The sequence below is a fragment of the Peromyscus leucopus genome, chromosome 22, assembly GCF_004664715.2.
Source record: "Peromyscus leucopus breed LL Stock chromosome 22, UCI_PerLeu_2.1, whole genome shotgun sequence".
Classification (NCBI taxonomy): domain Eukaryota; kingdom Metazoa; phylum Chordata; class Mammalia; order Rodentia; family Cricetidae; genus Peromyscus; species Peromyscus leucopus.
This window is the reverse complement of record NC_051081.1, coordinates 986629-1011628: the sequence shown is the minus strand read 5'-3', so window position 1 is coordinate 1011628 and position 25000 is coordinate 986629. Positions and strand designations below refer to the sequence as shown.

The window sequence follows — 25000 nt, the reverse complement described above, 5'->3', positions numbered from 1 at the left end:
TGCATCTGAGGGACGCTGGCGGCGCCTCCACGGCCCCGGATCCGAGGGGCTCTGGTGCCGCCCCACCCGCAGTTCTGGGGTTCGGGTTTGGTCTCTGGTGACCTTGTTCCCAGTGTTGCGTTCTTTACGTAGCAAGGTGCTTATAGTGAACTCGACCAGGGGTGTGGGGCGAGGCCCTCGTCTGCGTCTGCCTCCGTCTCCCCGGAGACAGGGGCTCCCCGCAGGCTCCTCCCCGGCGTTAAGGCAGGGGATTGTTGGCACAGGATGTCCAGGCCGCTGGGGTGGGGGTGGCGGCTGGGGTCTCGGCTGCGAGCGGCTGTCCTGCCGGAGAGGGCGTGGTTTGGGGCACAGGTTTGGGGAGAGGGGTCTGTAAGGATCCGGCTTGTTGTCGGTTTTGGCCACTTGGGACGGATCTCAGTTCTTGGGGAGGGGACAAGGGGGCAGAGACCTGGCCTGGAGGAGGAGTGGGCAAGACTGGCCGCTGTCGCCTCCCCGCTCAGGGGCCTGGGGTCTGGGAAGGAAGGGTTCGCTATTAAAACTTTTTTTTAAATACCCGGGTTTCGTTTGTGAGGTGTGCTTGATTCTCACCCGCTCTTCCCTCGAGGTCCCCCTTGGTGTCCTAAACTGAGGGGGCTGGGGTGGGTCCCTGTGCCCTGGGGGGGGTGGGGCTTCCTTTGGCTGGGTGGGGGAGGGTTCCCCGGTCCCCGGGGCTGGGGTGTGCGATTCCCTGGGGCTGGGGCGGGTGTGGGTCGGAAGGCTCAGGCCTTGGAGAAGGTGGCAGTGGCTGTCGCGGCGCCCGGGGTGGCGCCCGGCTCCTCGGCCCAGCGGTTCATGCAGCGGCGCCGGGCGTTCATGAAGAAGTTGCTGACGGTGTTGAGCTCCAGGCCCAGCTGCTGCGAGATGGTGGCCTGCATCTCCTTGGACGGCCGCTTGTTCTCCTTGAAGATGGCAATCAGCGTGCGGCGCTGCAGGTCGGTGAACACCAGCCGCTGCTTCTTGGGCTGCAGGGCCCTCTCCTTCTGCTGGTCCTGCTCCTTGCGCTTGCAAGCTGTGAGAGGGGACAGGGCCGAGAGAGGACACGCGGGGGTGAGCAGGGACCAGGGGACACGGGCCGCCAGGATGATGAGATGGGGCACCCGGGAAGGAAGGGCCGGGGAAGTACAGGGTACCGAGTCAGGGGACACCGCGGGAGGGCGGCCGGGGAGCAGAGGGCGCACATTGGAAAGGTGCAGAGGAAGGAGGAAGAAGCGAAGGAGCGGTGGGAAGAGAAAGGTCCAGAGGATGGTGAGCAGCGTGCACAGGACCAGGAGGGGAGAGCCTGGCAGGGCAGAGAGACACCGAGTTACACAGTGTGGGGACAGAGACAAAGCAAACGGCACCCGCTCCAGCAAAGCCTCCCAGGGGTGACCAGCCCCGGCTTCCTGCCCCAGTCCTCCCCAGGACAGATTCCCGACCCCGATGTGGACTCCTCCCCAAAGACTATGGATGGATACAGGTGCCACGGGCGGTCGATACCCCTGATGGGTAGCAATCCCACTTGGGGGCTGTTGGGGACAGGATGGGGACTCCTGTGACTGATCTGATGGGACTATGAGATGGCCGACTCTAGGCCCCGGGTATCTCAAGTCTCAGCAAGCAAGACACAGTCCGACCTCCTGGGGGCCCAGCCCTGGTACTCCTGTGGGACCTGATCACCTCAGGTGCAGAGGACACGGAGTTCACAGCCCTTGTCTGCTGCCCCCCACCCCCGCCCAGAATCCCCAGTGAGGGCCTGGGGGCGTGGTCAGGGTGGAGCCCCGCCCAGAATCCCCAGTGAGGGTCTGGGGGCGTGGTCAGGGTGGAGCCCCGCCCAGAATCCCCAGTGAGGGTCTGGGGGCGTGGTCAGGGTGGAGCCCCGCCCAGAACCCCCAGTGAGGGGCTGGGGGCGTGGCTTAGGCGTAGCGGGACTACGCATTGGAGTTAGCATGTTTGTCGTCTGGTCTAGATGCAATTCACAACCAGATAAAACAGGCGGTCAGATAAAAGAGGAAAGAGGGACAGTTTGTGACATAACTTAGGGGTAAAAGCACTTGTCCTCCAGGCCTAGTGACCAGAGTCCATCCCTGTAACTTGCATAAAGGTAGACGGAGAGAACCAACTCTAAAACGCTGCCTTTTGACCTCCATATGCGCACATGGCATGTGTGTCCACACTTACATCATACGTAACAACAATAATAAATAAAATAAGAATTTAAGTCTGTAGGTGTGATGATTAAAGTTGTCAGGTTGACAGAACTTAGAAGCACCTAGGAGACAAGTATCTTGTTTTGTCTGTGGGGAATTAGCTTGGTTATTGACATGGAGGTGGGAAAAGCTGCCCGCTGTGGGTGACGCCATTCCCTAGGCTGGGCTCCAGGACTGATGGTGGAGCGTGAGCTTTGACTATGTTCTGACTGTGGATGCAGTGTGAGCATCATCTCGAGCCTCCACAACTTCACTTCCCCTCAGTGATGAGTCTGCAACCATCACGAAACACACACTTTCTCCCTTGAGTGGCTTTTGTTGAAGTTTTTATCACGGAAGACACCAGGGCTGAAGAACATGCATCTCGTGAACGAATGGAAACAGACAGACACATCTCTGTGGCATTTCAGGACCCCAAGAATAGACAGAAAACTCCTAAAGCTTTTGAAAAGCAAAGGTCCAGAATCAGGGTGGCTTTGGGGGTCCTCAGAAGCTAGGAGACAAAACATTCCAAGGACGGGGTCATAGGAGGCTCAGTGCTTAATAGAATGTGTTGCTCTTGCAGAGACCCAAGTCCAGTTCTCAGAAACCACATCGGGCAGCTCAACTGGAACTGCATCTCCAGGCGGTTCTCTGTCCTCTTCTGACCTTTTTTGGAATTAGCACACACAGAGACACACTCATACATACACATAATCAAAAATGAGAGCCAGGCAATGGCGGTGGTGGCGCACGCCTTTAGTCCCAGCACTCGGGAGGCAGAGGCAGGAGGATCTCTGAGTTTGAGGCCAGCCTGGTGTACAGAGAGAGTTCCAGGACAGGCAGGGCTACACAGAGAAAACCTGTCTCAATAAACCAAAGCAATAACAAATCTTTAAATTAAAGATGTGTGGCACCACTGCCTGGCATGATTTCCAGAAGTCTTTCTTTGAAATGTTTTGAACTTTATTTTTATTTTATGACCATTGGTGTTTTGCCTGCATGTATGTCTGTGTGAGGGCATCAGAAGACCTAGAACTGGAGTTACAGACAGGTGTGAGCTGCCCTGTAGGGGCTGGGAATTGAACCTGGGTCCTCTGGAAAAGCAGTCAGTGCTCTAAACCACTGAGCCATCTCTCCAGTCCCTAGTTCCAAAAGTCTTAATGAGTTGGTGCTGCCTGGGAGTGTCTAAGGAACTGGCGTGGCTCCAAGTGGCTCTAGGGTCTGCAGAGAGTTTTACAAAAAGAAATGCAATCCTGGGCCAGAGAGATGGCTCAGCGGTTAGAGCACCGGCCGTTCTTCCAGAGGACCTGAGTTCAATTCCCAGCACCCACAGGGTGGCTCACAACCATCTGTGATGAGATCTGGTGTCCTCTTACGCCCTGCATCGACACATGCAGGCAGAACACCATATACAAAAGAAATAAATAAAATCTTTTTTAAAAAAAACTCTATGCCCTATAGAAAGAAAAAGAAAGAAATGCAATCTGAACAGTCTTCGTGGCGCAGCCTAGGACACCATTCACAGAAACTATGATCAAACCATAAGCAGCTAGTGCTTTTTGACCAGAAGACTGGTTTCTAAGTATACGGAGAATCGACTCAGGGCTGGGTGGGGCTTGGGGGTCGGGAGACAACCCAGTCAGTTTGTCCTTCTTGTCTAGGCAGGAGGACCCGAGTTCGAATCCCCTGAACCCATGTGAAAGGCTTGGTATGGAGGTGTGCTGAGGACGAGGAGACAGGCTCATCCCAGGGGTTCATGGGCAAGCCAGCTTGGCCTAGTCAATGAGACGCTAAACTCAGGTGGACCGGGGCTGGAGTGATGGCTCAGAGGTTACATCCCTGGCCATGCTCACAGAGGACCCGGGTTCGGTCCTCAGCGCACACACAGCAGCTCACAGCCATCTGTAACTCCAATCCCAGGGGATCCGCCACCCCCTCTAACCTCCGAGGTGGCCGCGAACACATGCGGTGCACAGCCAGGCATGCAGGCAGAATTCTCGAATGCATGAAATAGGGACAAAGACGGGGGAGAGAGGCTGAAGCGGCCCTCGACCTCACGCGCATGTGCGGACGCACCAGGACCAGGAGCCGAGGCACAGACAGCTCTGAGATCCGTTTCTGCGGCTGCGATAAAATACCCTGACAAAAATAAACTCCAGGGAAACCAAGTTCATGATTACCTGGCTCGCATGCTTGCTTGCACGCAGCTGGCTGTTCCCACTCCTTCTTTTTAAACTTTTATTTTATTTTTAAGTGCGCGCGCGCGCGCGCGTGCATGTGTGTGTGTGTGTGTGTGTGTGTGTGTGTGTGTGTGTGTGTCTGCCCAGGCCAGAAGGGGCCGTCAGGTCCCCTAGAGGTGGTGTTAGACGCAGCTGTGAGCTGCCCGATGTGGGTGCTGGGAATTGAATCCTGTTTTTTGCAGAACAAAAGGAGCCCTTAAACCACTGGGCCGTCTCCAGGGCCCCCTTAAACCACTGGGCCGTCTCCAGGGCCCCCTTAAACCACTGGGCCGCCTCCAGGGCCCCATGCCTCCTTCACTCAGACCCGGGACTGCTGGCGGGCATAAAGGATGGATCTTCCGATCTAAGGTAACAAGACAACAGAGAACACCCTTGGCCAGTCATGTTGGCGCACGCCTTTAATCCCAGTGCTCAGGAGGAGGAAGCAGAGGCAGGAGGATCTCTGTGAGTTCAAGGCCAGCCTGGTCTACAGAGTGAGATCCGGACAGCCAGGGCTACACAATACAGAAACCCTGTCTCCAACAAAAGACAACAATAAAAGGCAAAGGTGACCCCTCTCAGACTCGCCCACAGCTACCCCGATCTACACCGTCCCTCCCCGGGGGTTCTGAATTGCCGCAAGTGGACATTTAATATTGACGGTCACCTTAGGCAAGCTGCTTGGTGAGACCCCGCTTTCCATCCTGAGCCCCACATATGTGCATATAGATTTGGCAAAGGCTGCATGGTCAGGGGCGGAGCAGGGGGATGGACAAAAGGAGCTGCTCTTGCCAGAGACTTTTCAGGATTTGACTGTGCTCCATGGTTATAGGACACCAGATGTTCATGCCTGGATGAGGACCTTAGAGCCAGCAAGGTGAGGGGAACAAGAGCCCAGCTTTTAAATTCCAGTGAAGGTCCACCCACCCATTCATCTACTCATCCACTCACCCACCCACCCACCCACCCACCCATCCATCCATCCACCCATCCATCCATCCATCCACCCATCCATCCATCCACCCACCCATCCATCCATCCACCCATCCATCCATCCACCCCCATCCCATCCCCCCCCCCCCATCCATCCCATCCATCCATCCATCCACCCATCCATCCATCCACTCCATCCATCCACCCATCCATCCATCCACCCCCACCCATCCATCCACCCATCCACCATCCACCCACCTTCCCACCTAGTGATCTACTCCTAGACTGTTCAACAGGGACACAAGGACAGATTCCAGAACACACAAGGTTCTCATGTCAAAAGCTTTCTGTGGCTTGGTTACTCTGTCCTTACAGTAACATTTTCTTTTTATTTGCACAGAGAAGATAAGTCATGGGCCTAGGGAGGCGCAGCCAGGGCCAGTCAGTTGACAGGACAGACCTGGGAGGTGGGAGGTGTGGGTCCTCTTGGAGTTCCAAAAGTGGACTCACGAGCCGAGGCTGGGGAGTGGCCAGCCACAGGAGGCTTGAAAGAGACAAAAGGTCCTTTTTCGTGGAGGGCGGCATGAAGCCACTGCCCCTTTCCCTGTGTTCAGTGTGACGACACCTGTCCACACAGACACGGGTCCAGGCTGAGCTGCTCTTTGTATGGCCGCTCTCCCATTGTCCGCCTCCCACGAAGAGGAGCGGGAGATGAGGCCCCAGAGCCGACCCAAGCCCCGAGCCTGGGGCTGGGCAGAGGGAAGCACAAGGAGGGCCTCAGACTTACCCACCAGGCTAGGCACGCCCCAGCCGCAGGCTGTGGGACGGTGTGGCTCCATCTCCACCAGAGGCAGCCTCAGTGTAAGCCTGGTTCTCCTCTGTCACCTCCACAAATACTAACTCCACCACCTCTCCCAAAGACCCCTCTCCCCACCCCTCCTCCCACCCCCTCCACCCACCCCTCCACCCACCCCCTCCACCCATACTGCCTTCACCTCCGTCTCCTCCATTCCCCTCCATCTCCTTGTCCTCCATTTTTTCCTGTCTCCTCTGGTCTCCTCTGTCTCCACTTTCCACTGCTGATCTCCCTCCGTCCTGCCCTCCCTTCCCCCATGGCCCCTCATTCCTCCACCAATAGCCTGCTGCCCATCACCCCATCCCACACCTCTGCTTCCAGTGTGATCCCCACCTTGGAGTCTACTCCTCCAGGCTCGGCACCAGGGGCTGCTCCCGGCCGTCAGCCTTCAGTGTGCGGACAGACAGATGCCTCACACACAGACCCTGCCCAGTACCCACGGTGCCGTTGCTGCTGCCGGGCTGCCGTGGGTCTGCAAGCCTCACCTCAGTGGTAAAGCCGAGCCACAGAGTACTCCGGTCACTCTGTCCTATACAAGCCTTGACCACCCCTCTGTCCATACTTGCTTTCTTTTCCTTTTTTTCCGAAACAGGGTTTCGGAAATTTATTTTTTATCATTTTTAACTTTGTGGCCGGGTGATGGCCACACCTTTAATCCCAGCACTTGGGAGGCAGAGGCAGGCGGATCTCTCTGAGTTCAAGGGCAGCCTGGTCTACAGAGTGGGTTCTAGGACAGCCAGAGCTACATGGAGAAACCTTATCTCGGGGAGTTGGGGGGACGGGGGGGGGAAATGTGTGTAGAGATTGTCTGTGCTGGGGCGTGTGCATGGAGCGCAGTTGCCTGTGGAGGGGCGTCGGGTCCCCTGGAGCTGGCGTCACAGGGTTGGGAGCCACCATGCGCTTCAGGGAACCGAACTCAGGTCCTCTGCAACAACTGCAAGCGCTCTCAGCCACGGAGCCTTCTCTCCAGCCCCTCACCCTGTTGTTTTCAGACAGGGTCTCTCACTGGGACCTGGAGCTTGTAGGTTAGGCTAGCCCGGCCGGGTCGGGACCTCGGGACCTCCTGTTGCTGCGTCCACAGGGCTGAGACTACAAGCAAGTGCCGCCAGGCCTTGGGTTTAAATCTCACTCGTGTTTATTTATTGTGCGCGCCGGGACGCCTGCCGCCCGCCCGCTTCGCCCATCGTCTTGCAGTTCCCGCTGTGTCCAGCAGAGGGCAGCCGTCCCCAGCCTACGGCTGTGCCCTGTATGGGGACCCTCGATTTTAGGGTGGACTCTGCTTAGACCCCTGGATTTGCACACGGGGTGGACTGAGTCTCCTGATCTCCTTGAGTTTTTAGCGTTACTAGGGTGCACGGAACACCCGAGATCCAGGCCTGACGCACGGCTGTTCTGGGGGTTCCCGGGCGGGACTCCCTTGCAAAATAAAAAATAAAAAAATTATTGAATTGTGGGAGAGACGAGGCTCCCCAGCTGTCTCTGAGGAAAGTTGAAATCTGGGTCTCATTCCTCATGTTGCCGTGAGGACCCGTCAGCAAGGTCTCACACCTGGCGGCTTTCCTGGGGTCCCCCCCCCTTAGAAGCGGAGGAACTATGATGGACAGCTGCACATCCCTCAAGCCCGGCTGCTGTGAGCCTGTCCAGCATGCACCAAGCCCCGGGTTCCACTGCCAGCATTAAATACGGCAGGCGAGGTGGCACACGCCTGTCCTCTCTCCCCTCAGCCCCCGAGAAGGCAGACAAATCCGTTCAAGGCCCATCCTTGACGAGATAGGGAATCGGAGGCCAGCCTGGGCTACATGAGACCCTGCTTCAAAAAATAAATAAAATAAAAAGGAAGGAAGGAAGAAAACAGGACAGGTGTCCAGCCGTCCCTTCCCAGGTGCCCACAGGTGCCCAGTCACGCCGGCCGCCCCCTCTGCCCCGTGTGGCTGCCCCCATCTGTCCACCCAGGCTGTGAGTGGCGGCCACGCGCGCCTGTCCCCTCCCCACACCCCTCACTCCTGCGGCCGACAATTCAATACCAGCCTGGTCTCCGGCTGGGATGATGGCCGGTTTCCTTGGCGACAAGTCCTGCCCCGCCATCCGCGGCAGGGGGGGGGCAGGTGTTGGACCAGGATCCCTCCCCAGCACGGTGACTCAGCCGGGCCGGGTGGGGGACTCTGCCAGGGTCACGAGTCCCCAGGTGCCCTGGTCGGGAGGACCGTCCCGTCCTCCTCGCTACCCCCTCCCCGCTGCCCAGGGCCCCTTGGGCACCTCCTGGGTGCCAGCATCAGGTCGGCCCCCCCTCCCTGCCCTCCCTGCCCTCCCTCCCGGAGGGTTTTAATGTCTCCATTTTTCAGTCTTATCTGGAACCGGCCGTCCACACCCCCCGGGCCTGCGCCTCGCGGATGAGGGGCACCTGGGAGCTGGGGGGTCACAGGGTGTGGATACCCTTGGGGCGCCAGGTCCCTCTCCCCTGGATCACTTCGTCCCGGGGGTAAAACCAAGTTAGCAACCAGCAGGCCGCTCACACACACGTAAGACTCGGGTAGCCCAGGTTGGACTTCCGCTCACTGCCTAGCCAAGGCTCACCCGAACCCCAGCGTCCTCAGCGGGCTCCCCTCCCACGACTCGCCCCGTCTCCCTCTTTGGATGTTAAGTTCCCACTCCTGCAGCCCAAGCTGGCCTGGAACTCCGGCCATCCTCCGGCCCCGGCCCCCCAGGCCGAGCTGACGGCGCCAGCCTGGGCTTCCACGGCTACAGAGCCATTCGCACGAGGCCGGGCGGCAGCTGGGAGAAGAAGAATTGGAAAAAGATGGCTCGAGAGGAAACAGGTGCCGGGGAGGCGAGGCCGGCTGACCCAGAACCGGCCGGGCCGCGGGGAGCCGTCCATTGTTAGTGAATTAATCCGCTGATAAGGGCTCGGCGTCCCCGGAAGTGCGTCCTGCCGCCCCGGGGTGACCACAGCTCCCCAACACCTGCGCGTGGGCCGGGCCGGAGCCCAGCGGAGAGGGGCCGGGGCGGAGCCCAGCGGAGAGGGGCCGGGGCGCCGGGGCGTGGACAGGCGGCAGTGGGGACCGGGGGCGTCGGGCCTGCGGAATCCGGAGAAGTCAGAGGCGGAAATGAGCCAAGTGCGGCCTGGGGCTGCGGCAGGACGAGGACCGGGCGCTCAGAACGTCCTCACCTCCCGCGGGCCGGGGTGTGGACCGCGACTCCAAAACAATCGGGATTAATTCTGAAAACTGTGTGCGGCACGAAGGGGGAGGAGGAGGAGGAGGAGGAGGGGGGAGGAGGAGGAGGGGGAGGAGGGGGAGGAGGAGGAGGAGGGGAGGGGAGGAGGGGGAGGAGGGGGGGGGGGGGGGGGGGGGGGGGGGGGGGGGGGGGGGGGGGGGGGGGGGGGGGGGGGGGGGGGGGGGGGGGGGGGGGGGGGGGGGAGGAGGGGGGGGGGGGGGGGGGGGGAGGAGGAGGGGGAGGAGGGGGAGGAGGGGGGGAGGAGGAGGGAGGAGGAGGAGGAGGAGGAGGAGGAGGAGGGGGAGGAGGGGGGAGGAGGGGAGGGGGGGGGGGGGGGGGGGGGGGGGGGGGGGGGGGGGGGGGGGGGGGGGGGGGGGGGGGGAGGGGGGAGGAGGAGGAGGAGGAGGAGGAGGAAGGAGGGAGAGGAGGAGGAGGAGGAGGGAGGAGGAGAGGAGGAGGAGGAGGAGGGGAGGAGGAGGAGGGGGGGGGGGGGGGGGGGGGGGGGGGGGGGGGGGGGGGGGGGGGGGGGGGGGGGGGGGGGGGGGGGAGGAGGAGGAGGAGGAGGGAGAGGAGGAGGGGGGAGGAGGAGGAGGAGGGGGAGGAGGAGGGGGAGGAGGAGGAGGAGGGGAGGCCGGAAGAGCTGCGCCACCTCCCCAGCACCGCCAGGCTCTGCTGGGCCAGCGCACGCAGCTAGGGTCTTGGATTTCGGGGCTCTGGATGTGGGGGGGGACGCTGGCTCAGAGTGAGGAGCACCGGGTCAGGCGGGGAGCACCGGGTCAGGGTGGGAGCACCGGGTCAGAGGGGGGAGCACCGGGTCGGAGCGGGGAGCACCGGGTCGGAGCGGGGAGCACCGGGTCGGAGTGGGGAGCACCGGGTCAGGGTGGGGAGCACCGGGTCGGAGTGGGGAGCACCGGGTCGGAGTGGGGAGCACAGACTCAGAGTGGGGAGCACCGACTCAGAGCGGGGAGCACCGACTCAGAGGGGGCGTCTGGCCGTGACCGGGACGTGGGTGGCCCACTGGCAGCCTGGGCACCCAAACTGAGCGACCCTGTGCCCCAGCAGCGCGGTGTCCCGGCCTCTCCCTGAGGTCCCGGCCCAGGCGTCCAAACCCCAGGCCCCCCGGCCTCCTTAGACAGGCCTGGCCCGCTCCTCTCCTCCTGTGGCTTTTCAATGTGGCCACAACTCTGTCAAGTCCCTCCGCTGTCCCCACTGGCGTCCGGGTCACTTGGCCGAGGGGAAACTGAGGCCGCAGGTGTCTTAGGTCTGCTCGAGGGTCACAGGGACTCCAGTCACCCCCCCCTGCCCGCTCCGGGCCCCGCCCCGCCCCTCCCCCTCCAGCACAGCCCGGGGTATCGATCATGGTCTATTTTTAATTAAAAACTTGATTCAAACCAGCTTGAACTCGCCGGTTGAAGCCGGCTGCGCGCAGGCTAACACAAAGGGCCGCGGGGGCCCGGTCCACCTTCCCCGGCCACCCCGACCGACCGGGCGGCCTCCTGGGCTGGCCGGCTCCTCACCTCCGCTGTCCCCGCCGGAGGACGGAAGTCTGTCCCGGGACGGTGACTTCTGCTCCCGGGGACGCTAGCCAGATGACATGCACCCGTGGGGAGAAGGTCCCTGAGATGCAGACGAGGACGTGGCAGCTGACAGGGCCCCGGAGTGACAGGTGCCTTAGTTCAGGCCAGGGATTTAGTTGAAAGGGGCTGAAGGTTTTTTGTGGGTTTTAAAATTACATTTGTTTTGTTTTTCTGACACAGGGTTTCCCTGTGTAGCCCTGGCTGTCCTGGATCTCACTCTGTAGCCCAGGCTGGCCTCGAACTCACAGAGATCCTCCTGCCTCTGCCTCCCGAGGGCTGGGATTAAAGGCGTGCGCCACCGCTCAGCTAAAACTAATTCTGTTTTGCGTGTGTAAGAACTGTGGCGGAGGAACAGACACTTGTGCAGGTCAGGGCACCGCTTTCAGGGCCTCTCCTCACCATGTGGGTCCCCAGGACTGACCCCAGCCCGCCCTGCGCCTTGGCAGCCAGCGCCCCTCCAGGGCCCCATAGATCAAGGATTCCGAGGTCAGCCGGGCTCTCACCGAGCAGGCGCGGGGCCCATTGTCCACCCGTCTGTCTGCAGACTCCGGTGCGGTCACCGGAAGTGGCTGCCGGGTCTAGAGGGAGGCGTGCACTTGGCCTCAGACAAGCTCAGGCTCACACTGGCACCAGAGGGAACAGTTTGCGGACGTCACTGAGTCTAGAGCTGTGTGAGGAGGGACAACTCCCCGGTGCCTGGGCATCTGACCCCTCCCGGGGCTGAGGGGCAAACACAGGCCTCAGCCACACCTGTGTCACTGATGAGAAGTTGATCCGCCCAGTGCCACAGCAGCAACGCACTGTAAATAAAAACCGTGTCCTTTCCGCCTGTCCAGGACCCAGGTGAGGCCCTGGGTCTTCATCTCCGGATCTCTGCAACGTCCTAGAGTCCCATGAGAATCCCCAGGGAGGGCTGGGGGCGTGGTCACGGTGGAGCCCCGCCCAGAACCCCCAGTGAGGGGCTGGGGGCGTGGTCAGGGTGGAGCCCCGCCCAGAACCCCCAGTGAGGGGCTGGGGGCGTTGTCAGGGTGGAGCCCCGCCCAGAATCCCCCTCCTGTGTGTGTGTGTGGTTGTGTGTGTGTGTGTGTGTGGGTGTTATCCTCCTGTGTGTGTGTGTGGTATCCTCCTGTGTGTGTGTGTGTGTGTTGTGTGTGTGTGTGTGTGTGTGTGGGGTTATCCTCCTGTGTGTGTTGTGTGTGTGGTTATCCTCCGTGTGTGTGTTGTGTGTGTGTGTATCCTCCTGTGTGTGTGTGTGTGTTTGTGTGTGTGTGTGCCTCCTGTGTGTGTGTGTCCTCCTGTGTGTGTGTGTGTGGTGTGTGTGTGTGTGTGTGTGGTTATCCTCCTGTGTGTGTGTTATCCTCCTGTGTGTGTGTGTGTGTGTGTGTGTATCTCCTGTGTGTGTGTGTGTGTGTGTGTGTGATCCTCCTGTGTGTGATGTGTGTGTTGGTCCTGTGTGTGTGTGTGTGTGGTATCCTCCTGTGTGTGTGTGTGGGGTTATCCTCCTGTGTGTGTGTGTGGTGTGGTTATCCTCCTTGTGGTGTGTGTTGTGGTTTATCCTCCTGTGTGTGTGTGTGTGTGTGTGTGTGTGTTGTGTTATCCTCCTGATGTGTGTGTGTGTGGTTATTCCTCCTGTGTGTGTGTGTGTGTGTGTGTGTGTGTGTGTGTGTGTTGTATCCTCCTGTGTGTGTGTGTGGTTGTGTGTGTGTGTTATCCTCCTGTGTGTGTGTGTGTGTGTGGTTATCCTCCTGTTGTGTGTGTGTGTGTTTTATCCTCCTGTGTGTGTGTGTGGTGTGTGGTGTATCCTCCTGTGGTGTGGTGTGTGTGTATCCTCCGTGTGTGTGTGTGGTGTGTGTGTATCCTCCTGTGTGTGTGTGTGTGTGTGTGTGTGTGTGTGGTTATCCTCCTGTGTGTGTGTGTGTGTTTTTGTTGTGTGTGTGTGTGTGTGGTTATCCTCCTGTGTGTGTGTGTGTGGTTATCCTCCTGTGTGTGTGTGTGTGTGTGTGTGTGTGGTTATCCTCCTGTGTGTGTGTGTGTGTGGTGGGTTATCCTCCTGTGTGTGTGTGTGTGTGTGTGTGTGTGGTTATCCTCCTGTGTGTGTGTGTGTGTGTGTGTTATCCTCCTGTGTGTGTGTTGTGTGTGTGTGGTTATCCTCCTGTGTGTGTGTGTGTGGGTTATCCTCCTGTGTGTGTGTGTGTGTGTGTGTGTTTGTGTGTTTTTTTTTTGTGTGTGGGGGGGTTATCCTCCTGTGTGTGTGTGTTGCGTGTCTGAGGTGTCCAGGCTTTCAGGATGACAGGCAGGTCTGTACCCTGGCGAGAGTCCTTCCTGAGGTGAGCAGGTTCGTGTCCAGTCCTCACCACACACCCGTTGTGTTGTCACACCTGTCGCCCCAGCACTCAGAGGTGGAGCGGAGAGGCCAGGGGTCCAAGGTCAGCGTCTGCACCCTGGGTCCCGCGGCCCTGGCTCTCGTGTTCTCACCTGAGGCTCCACCGTCTCCAGTGTCCCGGAACCCACAGGAGCAGAGCCAGAGAGCAGGACCTGACGGGCCGGGGTCACATGACCCCACATGACCCCCGTTATCTCCATCGCCCCCCCAGCCTCCCCGCTCCCCGATGCCCAGCTGCCTCTCACCGGCCCCATGTGGACACTCGAGCCGTCCCACGGGTCCCCGACCCTTTCCTGCCTCAGTTTCTCCTCCGTGCTCTCCACCACCTCCCAGGTCCCGGCGGCTCCTTTCCCCTTCCTGGTGTGTGGCATCCCCGAGGCACAAGAGACTGGAAAAGGGTGTGTTGTGTGTGTGTGTTCCTGCACATGTGTATGGTGGTGTGTGGTGTGTGGTGTGTGTGTTCCTGCACGTGTGTATGGTGGTGTGTGTGGTGTGTATAGTGTGTGTGTTCCTGCACATGTGTATGGTGGTGTGTGTGGTGTGTATGTGTGTGTGTGTTCCTGCACATGTGTATGGTGGTGTGTGTGGTGTGTATAGTGGGTGGGTGTGTTCCTGCACGTGTGTACGGTGGTGTGTGTGGTGTGTATAGTGTGGTGTATGTGTGTTTGTGTGTTTCTGCACGTGTGTGTGTGGTGTGTATAGTGGGTGGGTGTGTTCCCGCACGTGTGTACAGTGGTGTGTGTGGTGTGTGGTGTGTGTATGGGTGTGAAAACTGTCCCCTCCCTGAATATCGTATTATACATGTATATTTTTCTGATCAGTTTAAAGAAAAGATTTTTTTCAGTCGAGAGTTGCAATTTAAACAATATTTGAAGCTGGCCGAAGTTATCGACCTGGCGCACAGTGATGAATCACAGACGGTAATTCGAATTCATCGACCGCCCCACCCGCCAGGAGCCGCCCCTCCCCCAGCCCGCTCCGTAATCACAGTTTGTGACTGTCGCTGGGGGGGAGCGCGACTCAGAGGGCGCGGGTGGGGGAGCAGATGCAAATGCCCCCCGGCGTGGGGGAAGTGTGGGGGAGCTAGGGCCTGGACCTTCAGCGGCTCCTCTCCTTATGCATATTTTACATTAGGGGAAACTGAGGCATGCGGATGACCGCACACAGGGCGCGGGGATGGATTCTGGGGCTCTTTGCTCGGGTAGAACAAAGAAAGGAACGGCCCTGGGTGGTCCCCTGAAGAGGGCACAGCAGGCCGTGATGTTCCCTGGGGCTGGGGGACCGGGACGCCAGGGGACCCCAGCCCGAGCTCAGCCCCGCTGGCCGCCATGCCCCCCCCTTCTTTGTGTCCGGTCCTTCCCTTCTGTCCCCCCTCCGTCCCCCTCTTTCCTCTGTCTCTCCAGCTCACCTCTCTCTTCTCTCGCTGTCTCTTCTCTTCCACCTTTCATTCCCTCTCCATCTCTCTCCTCTGTCTGCCGGTCTGCCCTCCCGTCCGTCTGTCCGTCCGTCCGTCCATCCATCATTTTCCCTGGACATCCCTCCCACCCGTCCCTTTCTCTCACTGGTCCTGTGCTTTGCAGGACACTCTCGGGTGGGTAGCAGTGGGGACAATGTTTTCCCGGGGAGGCTGCGACTCGTGAGGAGTTCCCCTCGTGGGCTCATGGAAGCCAAGGTCCAGTTTTGCCCCCGTGGGTCGGGGACTAGGGAGTGATGCCCCAGGCCCTGGTGTAGGGGCAACTGTAGGCCTTGGGCTGTCGCTGAATATGAAGGGATTTGCCTGGGCGCCTCCACGGCCCCCTAAACACCACAATTTAACGCCACTTAACTGCTTTTCATTTGTGCGGGGACCAGAACTAAAGGCCTGGGCCGGGGCCTAATGACCGCGGCCGGCGGCGGCGGCGGCGGCTGCCACTTCTGACTCCAGTGGCGTCTGAGGATCCCGGGAGTGCGGGGTCACGGTGGTGCCACAGCGTGGACCAGTCTCCCATCTTCATTACATGTAACACCCTGAGCCCCAAGGATGCCACCTGTGTACCACCCAGCCACCTCGAGCTCCCCCGAGGTGGCCACAGGTCCAACTCACATGACACCGTCCTAGGGAGGAGACGCTGGCCACTGTGGCTGCGCAGGACAAAGGTGAGCCTGGTCTCAGTCCCAAGGGCGACACAGAGGGCTGGTGGCCCTGGTGGGGATGGGAATTTAGACCGGTGGCTCCGGGACCTCGCACCCAAGGGATGTCCCAAGGCACCTGTGGTGCCCGCTGCCTTTGTGTGGTGTCCACAAAGGACCAATCGAAACCCTCTCCCGGCCACCTTGGACCTGAAGGTGACAGGCGAGGGTTCAGGGTTCACGATGTCCCTCGGTGATGTGCCCAGGAGAGGAGGCTTTGCTTTCAGAATTCACAGAACACACACCTTGGTGACAGTCACTCGGCAACTTGTGGCCCAGAACTGAACAGGTCCCTGGCAGCGAGGGACACCAGTGAGGTGCAGAACAGAACGGCTGTGGGTCGAGACATGTGTCCTTGTCCCAGGCAGGTCACCAGCAACAGGGCCCTTCAGATAAACCTGTGCTTATCTCCTAATGTCCTCAAGCAGCCCCCCAGGAACGCACAGCCTGAAACAACCCAATGACAGGTCGCTAAGAAGCTGAGAAATCCCACCGAAGACTCCTGAGGAAGAGGGGAAACTGAGGCCCGCTGCAGGAGGCTGCACAGCGGGCTTGGAATGTGGGGACGGACAGAGCAGGTGTCATCCAGGTCTGCTTCTGTCCACTTCCTACCACCCGGTGTCCCCTGCTTCTCTGCACCCCCACACGCTGGCGGGGTGGCCTAGGGATACCGTCAACCCGGAGCTCCGCTCCTGCCTCTGGGGCGCCTCGCTTGAGCCCCAGCTGCCCCGCCCCTCTGTGTTTGTGTGCAGAGGGATCGATGGGACTCTGGAAACGGCTATTGTCCCTGGAACGGGGTACACAGCTCCCTCCCCACCACGCCGGGAAACCGCTCTGCCTGGATCTCCAGCTCTCCGGCACCCTCCCCCCAAACACACAGGATGCAGGGTCCCTGACACCCCCCCCACACCACACACTCCGAGAAAGGGTGGGAGGGGACAGGTTAGACCAAAGGAGGAGACAACGGGTCCCCCAGGGGCCGGCTGCTCTGCCTGTGTGGGGGAGAGAGACGCGAGGGGAGAGAAGAATAAAGACTGAACCGGGAACCCGAGCGAGCGAGCGAGCGCCAGGCCAAAGAGAGCGACAGTAATTTGTCCCGATGGGATGCAGGAAGTAGGAAGGGGGACAGAAGGAGCCAGGCCCCGGGAGCCACGGCGGGTGTGAAGGCCTCTGGTGGATGCCACCGAGCCCGGGGTCCCATGGGCCGCCCCTCCCCCCCAATCTCAAATGACCTTTGCCAGCGGCCGGAGGGGGGAGGGAGGGGGACAAGCGGATCGATCGGCGGCAGGGGCTGAGCTGCACCGGAAGAGAGCTTGGTGTAGGTGCCGGGGCTGGGGGCCGAGCGGTGGCCAGGCCTCGGCTAAGCGTAGCCAGCGACCTGGCGCTGCTTTGTGACTGGGTGCAGGGAGGCGCCCGTGGGCCCTCTTGCAGGGTGGCTGGAGAGGAGGGGAGTGGCACCTTCTGGTCTCGGGGGACACACAGGATCACGAACCCATGGAGTGTGCAACACACACACACACACACACACACACACACACACACACACACACACGGAGCTATGCGAGGGCTGTTTTAGTTTAGCCCCAAAGACACTGGACACCCTACACAGTCCTCCAAAGAGCAGGGACGGCGACAACCGTGCAATTTCCCTCTCCATGAGCGGCGGTGCCAATGGTCGGCGGCGGTGCAGACCCCAGGTCAGCCTCGGAGGCCAGGGGACCCCCCCCCCAGCCAGCCTACCAGGACGCACTATCGGGGCTCTGGATAGATCGTCAGTCCCTCACCCTAAGCCAACGGTGTCCCCCAGGGTCAAGCCTCCGGGGGGGCCCTCACCCCTACCTGCCAGGCGCAGCGCCGACATGCGCTGGAACTCGGGCTCCTGCAGCCACTTCCACATCCTGCGGAAGGTCTCGCGGCCGGACTTGAGCTTGCTCCAGGGCTTGGGGTTGCGCAGCAGGTCGGAGAGCGTGCCCTGGGAGCGGCACAGGATGCGCTGCGCGAAGATGGCCTGCGGGATGCTGTAGCGCTTCAGCTCGGCCGTGATGCGCTGGGCCACCTCTTTGGTGTTGATCTCCTCGGCCGCGGCGCCGGCTCCCGGGCCGCCGCCGCCTCCGCCGGCGCCACCGCCCCCTCCGGGCCACCGCCGCCCGAGTGAGGCCCGTGCGCCCCGGCCGCGGCCAGCCCGCCCAGCGGAGCCAGCAGACCCGCGGCCGCGCCGCCGGCCGCCCCGCCGCCTCCCGCGCCGCCGCCGCCTCCAGGCAGCCCTCGGGCCAGCGCGTCCTCCGCGCGCCCCAGCAGCGCGGCGTGTGGCTCGAAGGCGGCGGGTGGCAGGAGTTTGTCCCCGGCCAGGTGGCCGGGAGCCCCGTAAGCGGCGAGCGGCGGCGGCGGAGGCGGCGGCGGCTGCGGGGCGCTGTGCAGAGCCGGGGGCAGCGCGCTGGGCAGCGGCGACAGCGGCGACCCCATGGTGGGCAGCTCCTTGCCGTAGGGCCCGTAGAGGTGGCCCACCGAGGCCAGCGCCGCCCGCTCGTCGCGCATGAGGGTGAAGCTGCCGCTCACGCTGGCCGCCAGGCGCTGCGGAGGGGGCGGCGGCGGCGCGGCGGCCGGGTGAGGGTGCGCGTGCGGGTGGCCTCCGTGCGCCCCGGCCACCGCGTGCTGGTGGAACTTGTCGGCCACGGCGGCCAGCGGCGGCAGGTGCTGCAAGGGCGTGAGCGTGGTGTAGGTGCCACCCAAACCTGGGGCCTCGCACGCCATGCCCATGGCCGGGTGCAGGGGACCGGCCAGCTCCCCACGGAAGTCAGGGCCACCACCCGCGGCCCCTGCAGCTCCCGCGGCCCCGGCGCCCCCGCCCCCGGCGCCGCCACCGTCCAGCAGGCTAGCCATGCCCGCCACCAGGCCCGGGCGCCCCGAGGCCACCAGGCTTCGGTGTTGGGCCGCGGCGGAGCGCGCGTGGCCCGGGCTCAGCAGCTCGCCAGCTTGAGCGTGTGTCACCCCGTGCAGACCCCCGAGGCTCTCCAGGCTCAGCTCCATTCTGGGCGCCCCCTCCGTGCGCGCTCAAGGCCGCTGCATGGTCCCCACGCACTGGCCGACGCTCCGGGGGGTGGCGGCCGCTGCTGTCCCACTCGCTCAGTGCCGGGCTTCGGCTGCTGCGAGCAGCGGCCACCAGGATGTGGCGGGGCGGCCGCCGCCGGCGCCCGGGCCTGGGTCTGACGTCAGCGCCCCCGCCCATCGCTCCGCCTGCACCCGCCAAACCCCCTGGAGCTCCAGGCTGGCTCCCTGGGTCCCCCATTCTGCTTGCCCAGAGACCCCGAGGGATTGGGGGGGGGACAGCCCGCCCTAGCTGGGGCTGGGTGTGTGGCTCATCCCCGCGCCTTTGATTCTCGGGCCCTCTATGTCCCTTTCGCGGCACCTCCCGAATCCCTGGAGTCTGACCACATGTGCCCCCAACTCTGTTGACACCCCACCAGAAAGACGTGGCTCTTTTTCAAGCTCAACACTGTATGCACATAAAGATTTAAACACCTCTTTGGGGGTGAAGTGGGGGAGTAAGGGGGTGCGCAGGACAATCATTTACTCTATATTGGCCTCAAGCACAAGGAGAAGCCTGTCTCTAGGACTCAGTTCCCTCCATTGGAGTGGAACTGCCCGGCTTCAGGGCGTTCAGAAATTTCTCAGTGGGGACGTGTATCGTTAATCCCAGGACTAGGGAGACAGAGGCAGGTGGATCTTTGTGTTCGAGGCCAACCTGGTCTACAGAGCGAATTCTAGGACAGCCAGGGCTTCATAGCAGACCTTCTATCAAAACAAACAGAAAACCCTCCCTGTGTGTGTGGGGGGGGGCATGGTGGCGCACACCTTTAATCCCAGCACTCGGGAGGCAGAGGCAGGAGGATCTCTGTGCGTTCGAGGCCAGCCTGGTCTACAGAGTGAGATCCAGGACAGCCAGGGCTGCACAGAGAAACCAAATAAAAGAAAGAAAGGAATGAAGGCAGGCAGGCAGGCAGGAAGAAGAAATCCCTTCTAAGTTCAGTGTGTGTGACTGCCCTCCGGTTCCCACTGTGTCTGGGGTCTGGGAATGTCCTGGCTGAGGTCACCTGCAGACCAGCTTGGGTTTTTCCTGAGACTGAGGGAGCCTAGGAATTCTCTCTCTTCAGCCTTTGGACAGGGAAGGAGGAAAGAGGGGGGACATCTTACAGGCCCAAGGTGCCTGGGAGCAAGATCCCTCTTGGGTGGGTAGAGAGTCCTAGAAGGCCAGCCCAGGCTCTAGACGGTCCAGAGTCTAGGTCAGGAGGGGACCCCAACTTTACCCCAGCTCTCTTCCTCCTTTTCCCTGCCCACTGTCTAAGAGGGCTGCCGGGGTCCACTCAGGAACTGGAGTCACCCCACCTACAGGGAGAGGACCACGTGTTCTAAAATGATGGACACCCACTGACAGGATGGCGTCTGCCCCCGCCCATGCCTTGGGCTGAAAAGAATACCACACAGGGCACGTGGGACAGGTCCACTGTCCTTGCTCCAGGCTGTACCAGAGCCTTTCTGTTCCTCAGTTTCCCTTTCCACTCTGGCCCCCATGGGAGCAGAGAAGCTGTAGAGGAAGGTGACATTGTAGAAGAGACACTGCGTGTGTGTGTGTGTGTGTGTGTGTGTGTGTGTGTGTGTGTCCGTCCCAGGGGTTCCTGCTTCCAAGCCCTCGGGTGGACAGGGCAAAGGGGGACGCACTGCTTAAAACTCCGCCTTTATTAACTTCCAGCTGTTGAAAGCCCCGGAGGGGGAAGAGCCCCCACATGCCACAGCTGCCTGCTGCTGCCCTGGCCCCCATCGTCGAGGGCGTGGAGGCTGCACACGGACTCTTTTCTGTTTGTTTTTACTCATCCACCTCCCCCACAGGTCAGAAGCCTGGGGGTTTTCTGATCTGGGGTGTCTGGACAATTTGGGGGTATACCCATCTTTCAGGGAGAGCGACGGAGGTGAAGAGAGGGACCGATCTCAGCACTCGGGGACCAGCGGCGGCCAGGCTCACAGTCGAGTCTGAGGTCCCCACGTCTACCCCGCAACATTACAGATAATTAAAAATAATCGTGGGGTGTGGAAATCAATCCGCCACCGTTAACCGATAGTATCCAGGGCTTCAGGAAGCGAGGAGCCGTGGAGAGCAGCCGTCATGGGGCTGGGCTGGGGAACCGTGTATGAGTGGAAAAACAAAAGATGACCAGAAGCCCTTAAATACCTGCCACCCGGGAGGGGGCTTCTGCGGCGGAGCTGGGGTGACGGAGCCCCTGACTCCAGCTCCTCCGGTGCCATTTTTTTTTTTTTTTTTTTAAATGATAACCATGGCGGCTTTTCTTCCTGGCCAGGGAGGAATCCATTTTGAGGAAGAAAAGAGGTGATGTGTGGCTTTGAGCTGAGGGGGAGTTCCTTCTTTGTGTTGAATCCGAAGACCCTCAGGTGCCACTGCCCAGACTTAGCAGAGGCCTCGCTGCCCTGGGGGGACTCTCCCCCTGTACAGCAGGTGCTTGGGTCTCCCCTCTGCGGTCTGTGCTCCCACTGAGACGGAGCGAAAACCGAGGCTCCCTCCAGAACGGGACTGGGTCCCCCGCTGACTCCCCAGAACTGGCCTCTCCCACGTTGGTAATTAGTAAAATAGAACTGAGTGGGGCCACGGGGCGAGCGGGTGGCTGGGGCCTAATCGATCTCGGGTCATTAGCAAATTGAGGGTGGAGGAGGGGTGGCCTGGAGGGGGGCAGGGCGTCCCCCATCTCCATCCCCGTGGGGACCTAGGACAACGCAAGGAAGCTCTCAGTGGGGGCCTCAGTATCTCCTCTGGGGAAATAAGAGATGGAGTCCAGGAGTCCTGCACAACGGCCTCGGATGTGCTGGGCTGCACCAGGCTGCTATCCGCTGTCTCTGTGCTCAGCCCAAGTTCACCTGAGGGCTGCGAGGGTCGGATCAGCACGAGGCACAAGGGTGTTGGGGGACCTGACGGCTTCTCAGGAGGGGCAGCCGGTCCCCCTTCAAGCCTCCAGGAGCCTCCTCACCTGCCCTCTTCCTGACGCCCTCATTTTAGCTAAAAACGGGCTGCGGGGACTTGAAACACCGAGGGTGTCCCTTGGAGGCGGCCACCCAGCCTCCCCGGACAGGACACTGTTTATTCCGCCACGGAAATGAGAGTCTCAGCCGCCGCACACCCGACCCCTCTCTTCCCGCCGGGGACTCTGGCCACTGGCTGTCATCTCCAGTCCAGCAGGGCCGGGGGCTCCCGCAGGCCCCGGGCCAGCCTCCCCCAAACCCGCCCGCGCTGCAGACCCGCTCCCCACACCCCAGCGCCTGTCGTCCTCTGTTGGGAATGTGTGAGCTGCATGAGACGGGGACAGAGAAGGGGTGTCCGGCCTGGGGTCCTCTGTCGGGTGGAGGTACATCGGGGTGCCCAGGGCGCACACGGCACCCCGGGATCCCTGCGCCGCCCGGGCCTGTGCCTGCTTCGCCGGTGGCAGCTCCCCGGGGCTGTTGCGCGACAGCTGCGCCCGATCGATCCCCGAAGGCCCCGCGTCTCCATCGAATCCCCATCGCTCTGGGCCGCGCGCTGCGCAAACACCCGCTTGTTTGCCGCGGCCCCGGGGGCTGCGCGAGCGACCCACCGACCGGCCGCACGCCGCGGCCCTCAACCCCTCAAGTTCCAGGGCCTCAGTGGGGGGGGGATCCCCATTCTCTACCCCGACCAGCCTACCAGCCAGCCGTGACTCAGTTTCCCACCCCGAAAGCGGCCGCTGGCTCTGTGGGACCCCGGAGGAGAGAGGGCCCGACGCTGCGCTCTCTCTAAGCCGTGTGCGCTCTCACTGCCCGTCCTTCCCTCCCTCGCTGACAGCGGCTCCTGTAGCCCAGGCTGGCCCCAACCTGGCTTCCGACCTTCCTGCTTCCTCCTGGGGTGAGGGCCGCAGACCCCGCCTGTCTCCAATCTCTCCACCTTGAGCTTCGGGGGAACGAAGTGTCCTTACAGTGGGGGTTGGGGACACTGAGGCTTGAGGGACCCGGGGCTACTGGAGGACGGGCTGGAGCAGGGGCCAGGTGGGACCTCCTGGACGCCCCCACTCTGGGGTTCGCGCCCACTCGAGCTGAGCAAGGAAACCCCTTGGTGGGGTGCAGCCAGGGCCAGGCTCACGCGCTGGGCAGGGGTGAGGGGACCCGTCACGGGAAAAACACCCTGAAGTGTCCCAGGGTGGCCAGGGGGGTCTGCAGGAGCCCCAGCCCGAGAGAGGACCCCGGCCTGCACCGCCGGGCGCACGGCCCCCCCGAACGGCGTCGGGCCCGGAGCCTCAGCAGCTTGGCCGGGGGCAGAGGGAGGGCGAGGCCCGGCTGGACCGCGCCATTAACGCGTCGTTTATCAGAACACACCCCGGCTCTTTCCGCCGCCCGCCCGGGGTGCGGACGGCGCGCCCCTGCCGGGCAGCTTGGCCAGCCGGGCCTTTGGGGTTGGGCGAATGGGGTGCAGCTCCATGGGACAGGAAGTGCACCTGCGGAGGGGGGAGGGGGTCGGCCCCCCGGCTGGGGAGGGGAGATAAACACTACCCCTCCACCCCAGGTGAGGACCAGGACCGCAGTCTTTTCCTGTCTGGAGCCAGGGGTCCTAGGGGCTGGGTTTTGTAGGGTATGTAGGAGTTTGGGTCCGCAGAAGGGGCTGGCAGCGCCGGTAGAGAGAGGAAGGCTGAGGTTAGCCCAGTCAGGGACCTCACCGGCCCTCCAGGAGTGTTTGTTGAGTGAGTCAATGAGATAAAACCAGGAACTGAGGTGGGCCAGACAGAGAGCCAGGCTCTGCGCCGGGCTGGGCTGGGAGGCCAAACGGGGGCAGGGGGGGGACGGGGGGGGGAGAGGGCGGGGGGGAGGGGGAGCTGCCTTTGAGTTCAGCTCCATTGGCTCCGGGGTCCACCTGTCCCTGGTCTTGGCTCGCACCGCGCCCCCTCCCAGGCACAGAGGACAGCGTCCCCAGCGCCCCCAGCGCCCCAGCCTGGGCGTGGACCTCCCCGGGATCGCTGCAGCCACGGGGAGGGGTGGGGAGGGGGTGCTGGGGGCCAGCTCTCTCTCCTCTCTCGCTCTCTCCCTGGCCTCAGTTTCTCTCCCCGGGAAAGCGGCCCACGGGCATGCTGGGGGTCTGGGCACCCATCTCGCCCCCGCCCCGTCCTCGGCCGCCTCCCCCCACTGTCCCCTCTTTCCTCCCCCCCCCCCAGCCTAGGCTAGGTCGAAGCCACCGCGACAAGCCCGGCTCCCCTCTCCCTCTCCCTCCGTTCTAGAAGGCTGCAGGCTGGAGGGCAGAGATGGGGAAACTGAGGCGCAGCCCAATCACCTGCTTCCCAGAGCAGGCGCCTCTCCACTGAAGGCCCGGGGGTGAAGTGACAGGCGGGGACCACGGCTCTGTGCCCCTTGTCCCGGCCGCCCCCAGGCTCTGTCCTCAGCGAGCCCAGGCTGCCCCCCCAGGCTCTGTCCTCAGCGAGCCCAGGCTGCCCCCCACTCTGTCCTCAGCGAGCCCAGGCTGCCCCCCCCCAGGCTCTGTCCTCAGCGAGCCCAGGCTGCCCCCCCAGGCTCTGTCCTCAGTGAGCCCAGGCTGCCCCCCCCACTCTGTCCTCAGCGAGCCCAGGCTGCCCCCCCCACTCTGTCCTCAGCGAGCCCAGGTTGCCCCCCCAGGCTCTGTCCTCAGCGAGCCCAGGCTGCCCCCTCACTCTGTCCTCGGTGAGTCCAGGCTGCCCCTCACTCTGTCCTCGTGAGCCCAGGCTGCCCCCTCACTCTGTCCTCGGTGAGCCCAGGCTGCCCCCCACTCTGTCCTCGGCGAGCCCAGGCTGCCCCCTCACTCTGTCCTCGGCGAGCCCAGGCTGCCTAGGGATTTGCCGCAGAGAGTGAAGGGTTCACACCAGGACCACTGTGGGGCCTCAGTTTCCCCATCTGAACAGCTGAGCTGTCACAGCGTCCACTGGGGACGATCTGTGTGGCTGCCCGAGTTCTGACCGGGAAGTGGGAGGAGCGGCATGGAGGGTGAGGCTGGGAGGGTGCGAGGTCGGGGAGGGGGGAGGCGGGGAGGGTGAGGCGGGGAGGGTGCAGTCGGGAGGGTGCAGTCGGGGAGGGTGCAGTCGGGGAGGGGGGAGGCGGGGAGGGTGGAGGCGGGGAGGGTGCAGTCGGGGAGGGGGAGGCGGGGAGGGTGCAGTCGGGGAGGGTGCAGTCGGGGAGGGTGCAGTCGGGGAGGGTGCAGTCGGGGAGGGGAGGCGGGGAGGGTGCAGTCGGGGAGGGGAGGGTGCAGTCGGGAGGGGGGAGGCGGGGAGGGTGCAGTCGGGGAGGGGGAGGCGGGAGGGTGCAGTCGGGGAGGGGGAGGCGGGGAGGGTGCAGTCGGGGAGGGTGGAGGCGGGGAGGGTGCAGTCGGGGAGGGGGGAGGCGGGGAGGGTGCAGTCGGGGAGGGTGGAGGCGGG

At 62.3% G+C, this 25000-nt stretch overlaps 1 protein-coding gene across 1 annotated transcript; it reads right to left on the bottom strand.

The window, feature by feature from the left end:
- Nucleotides 1-732: 732 nt before the first annotated feature.
- Nucleotides 733-18584, bottom strand: Onecut3 (one cut homeobox 3). The gene is given in 3 exon segments (XM_028861167.2): nucleotides 733-1048; nucleotides 17397-17688; nucleotides 17691-18584. Coding segments are annotated over 3 exon segments (1476 nt in total). The 3' UTR covers nucleotides 733-758.
- Between the last annotated feature and the right edge of the window lie 6416 nt (nucleotides 18585-25000).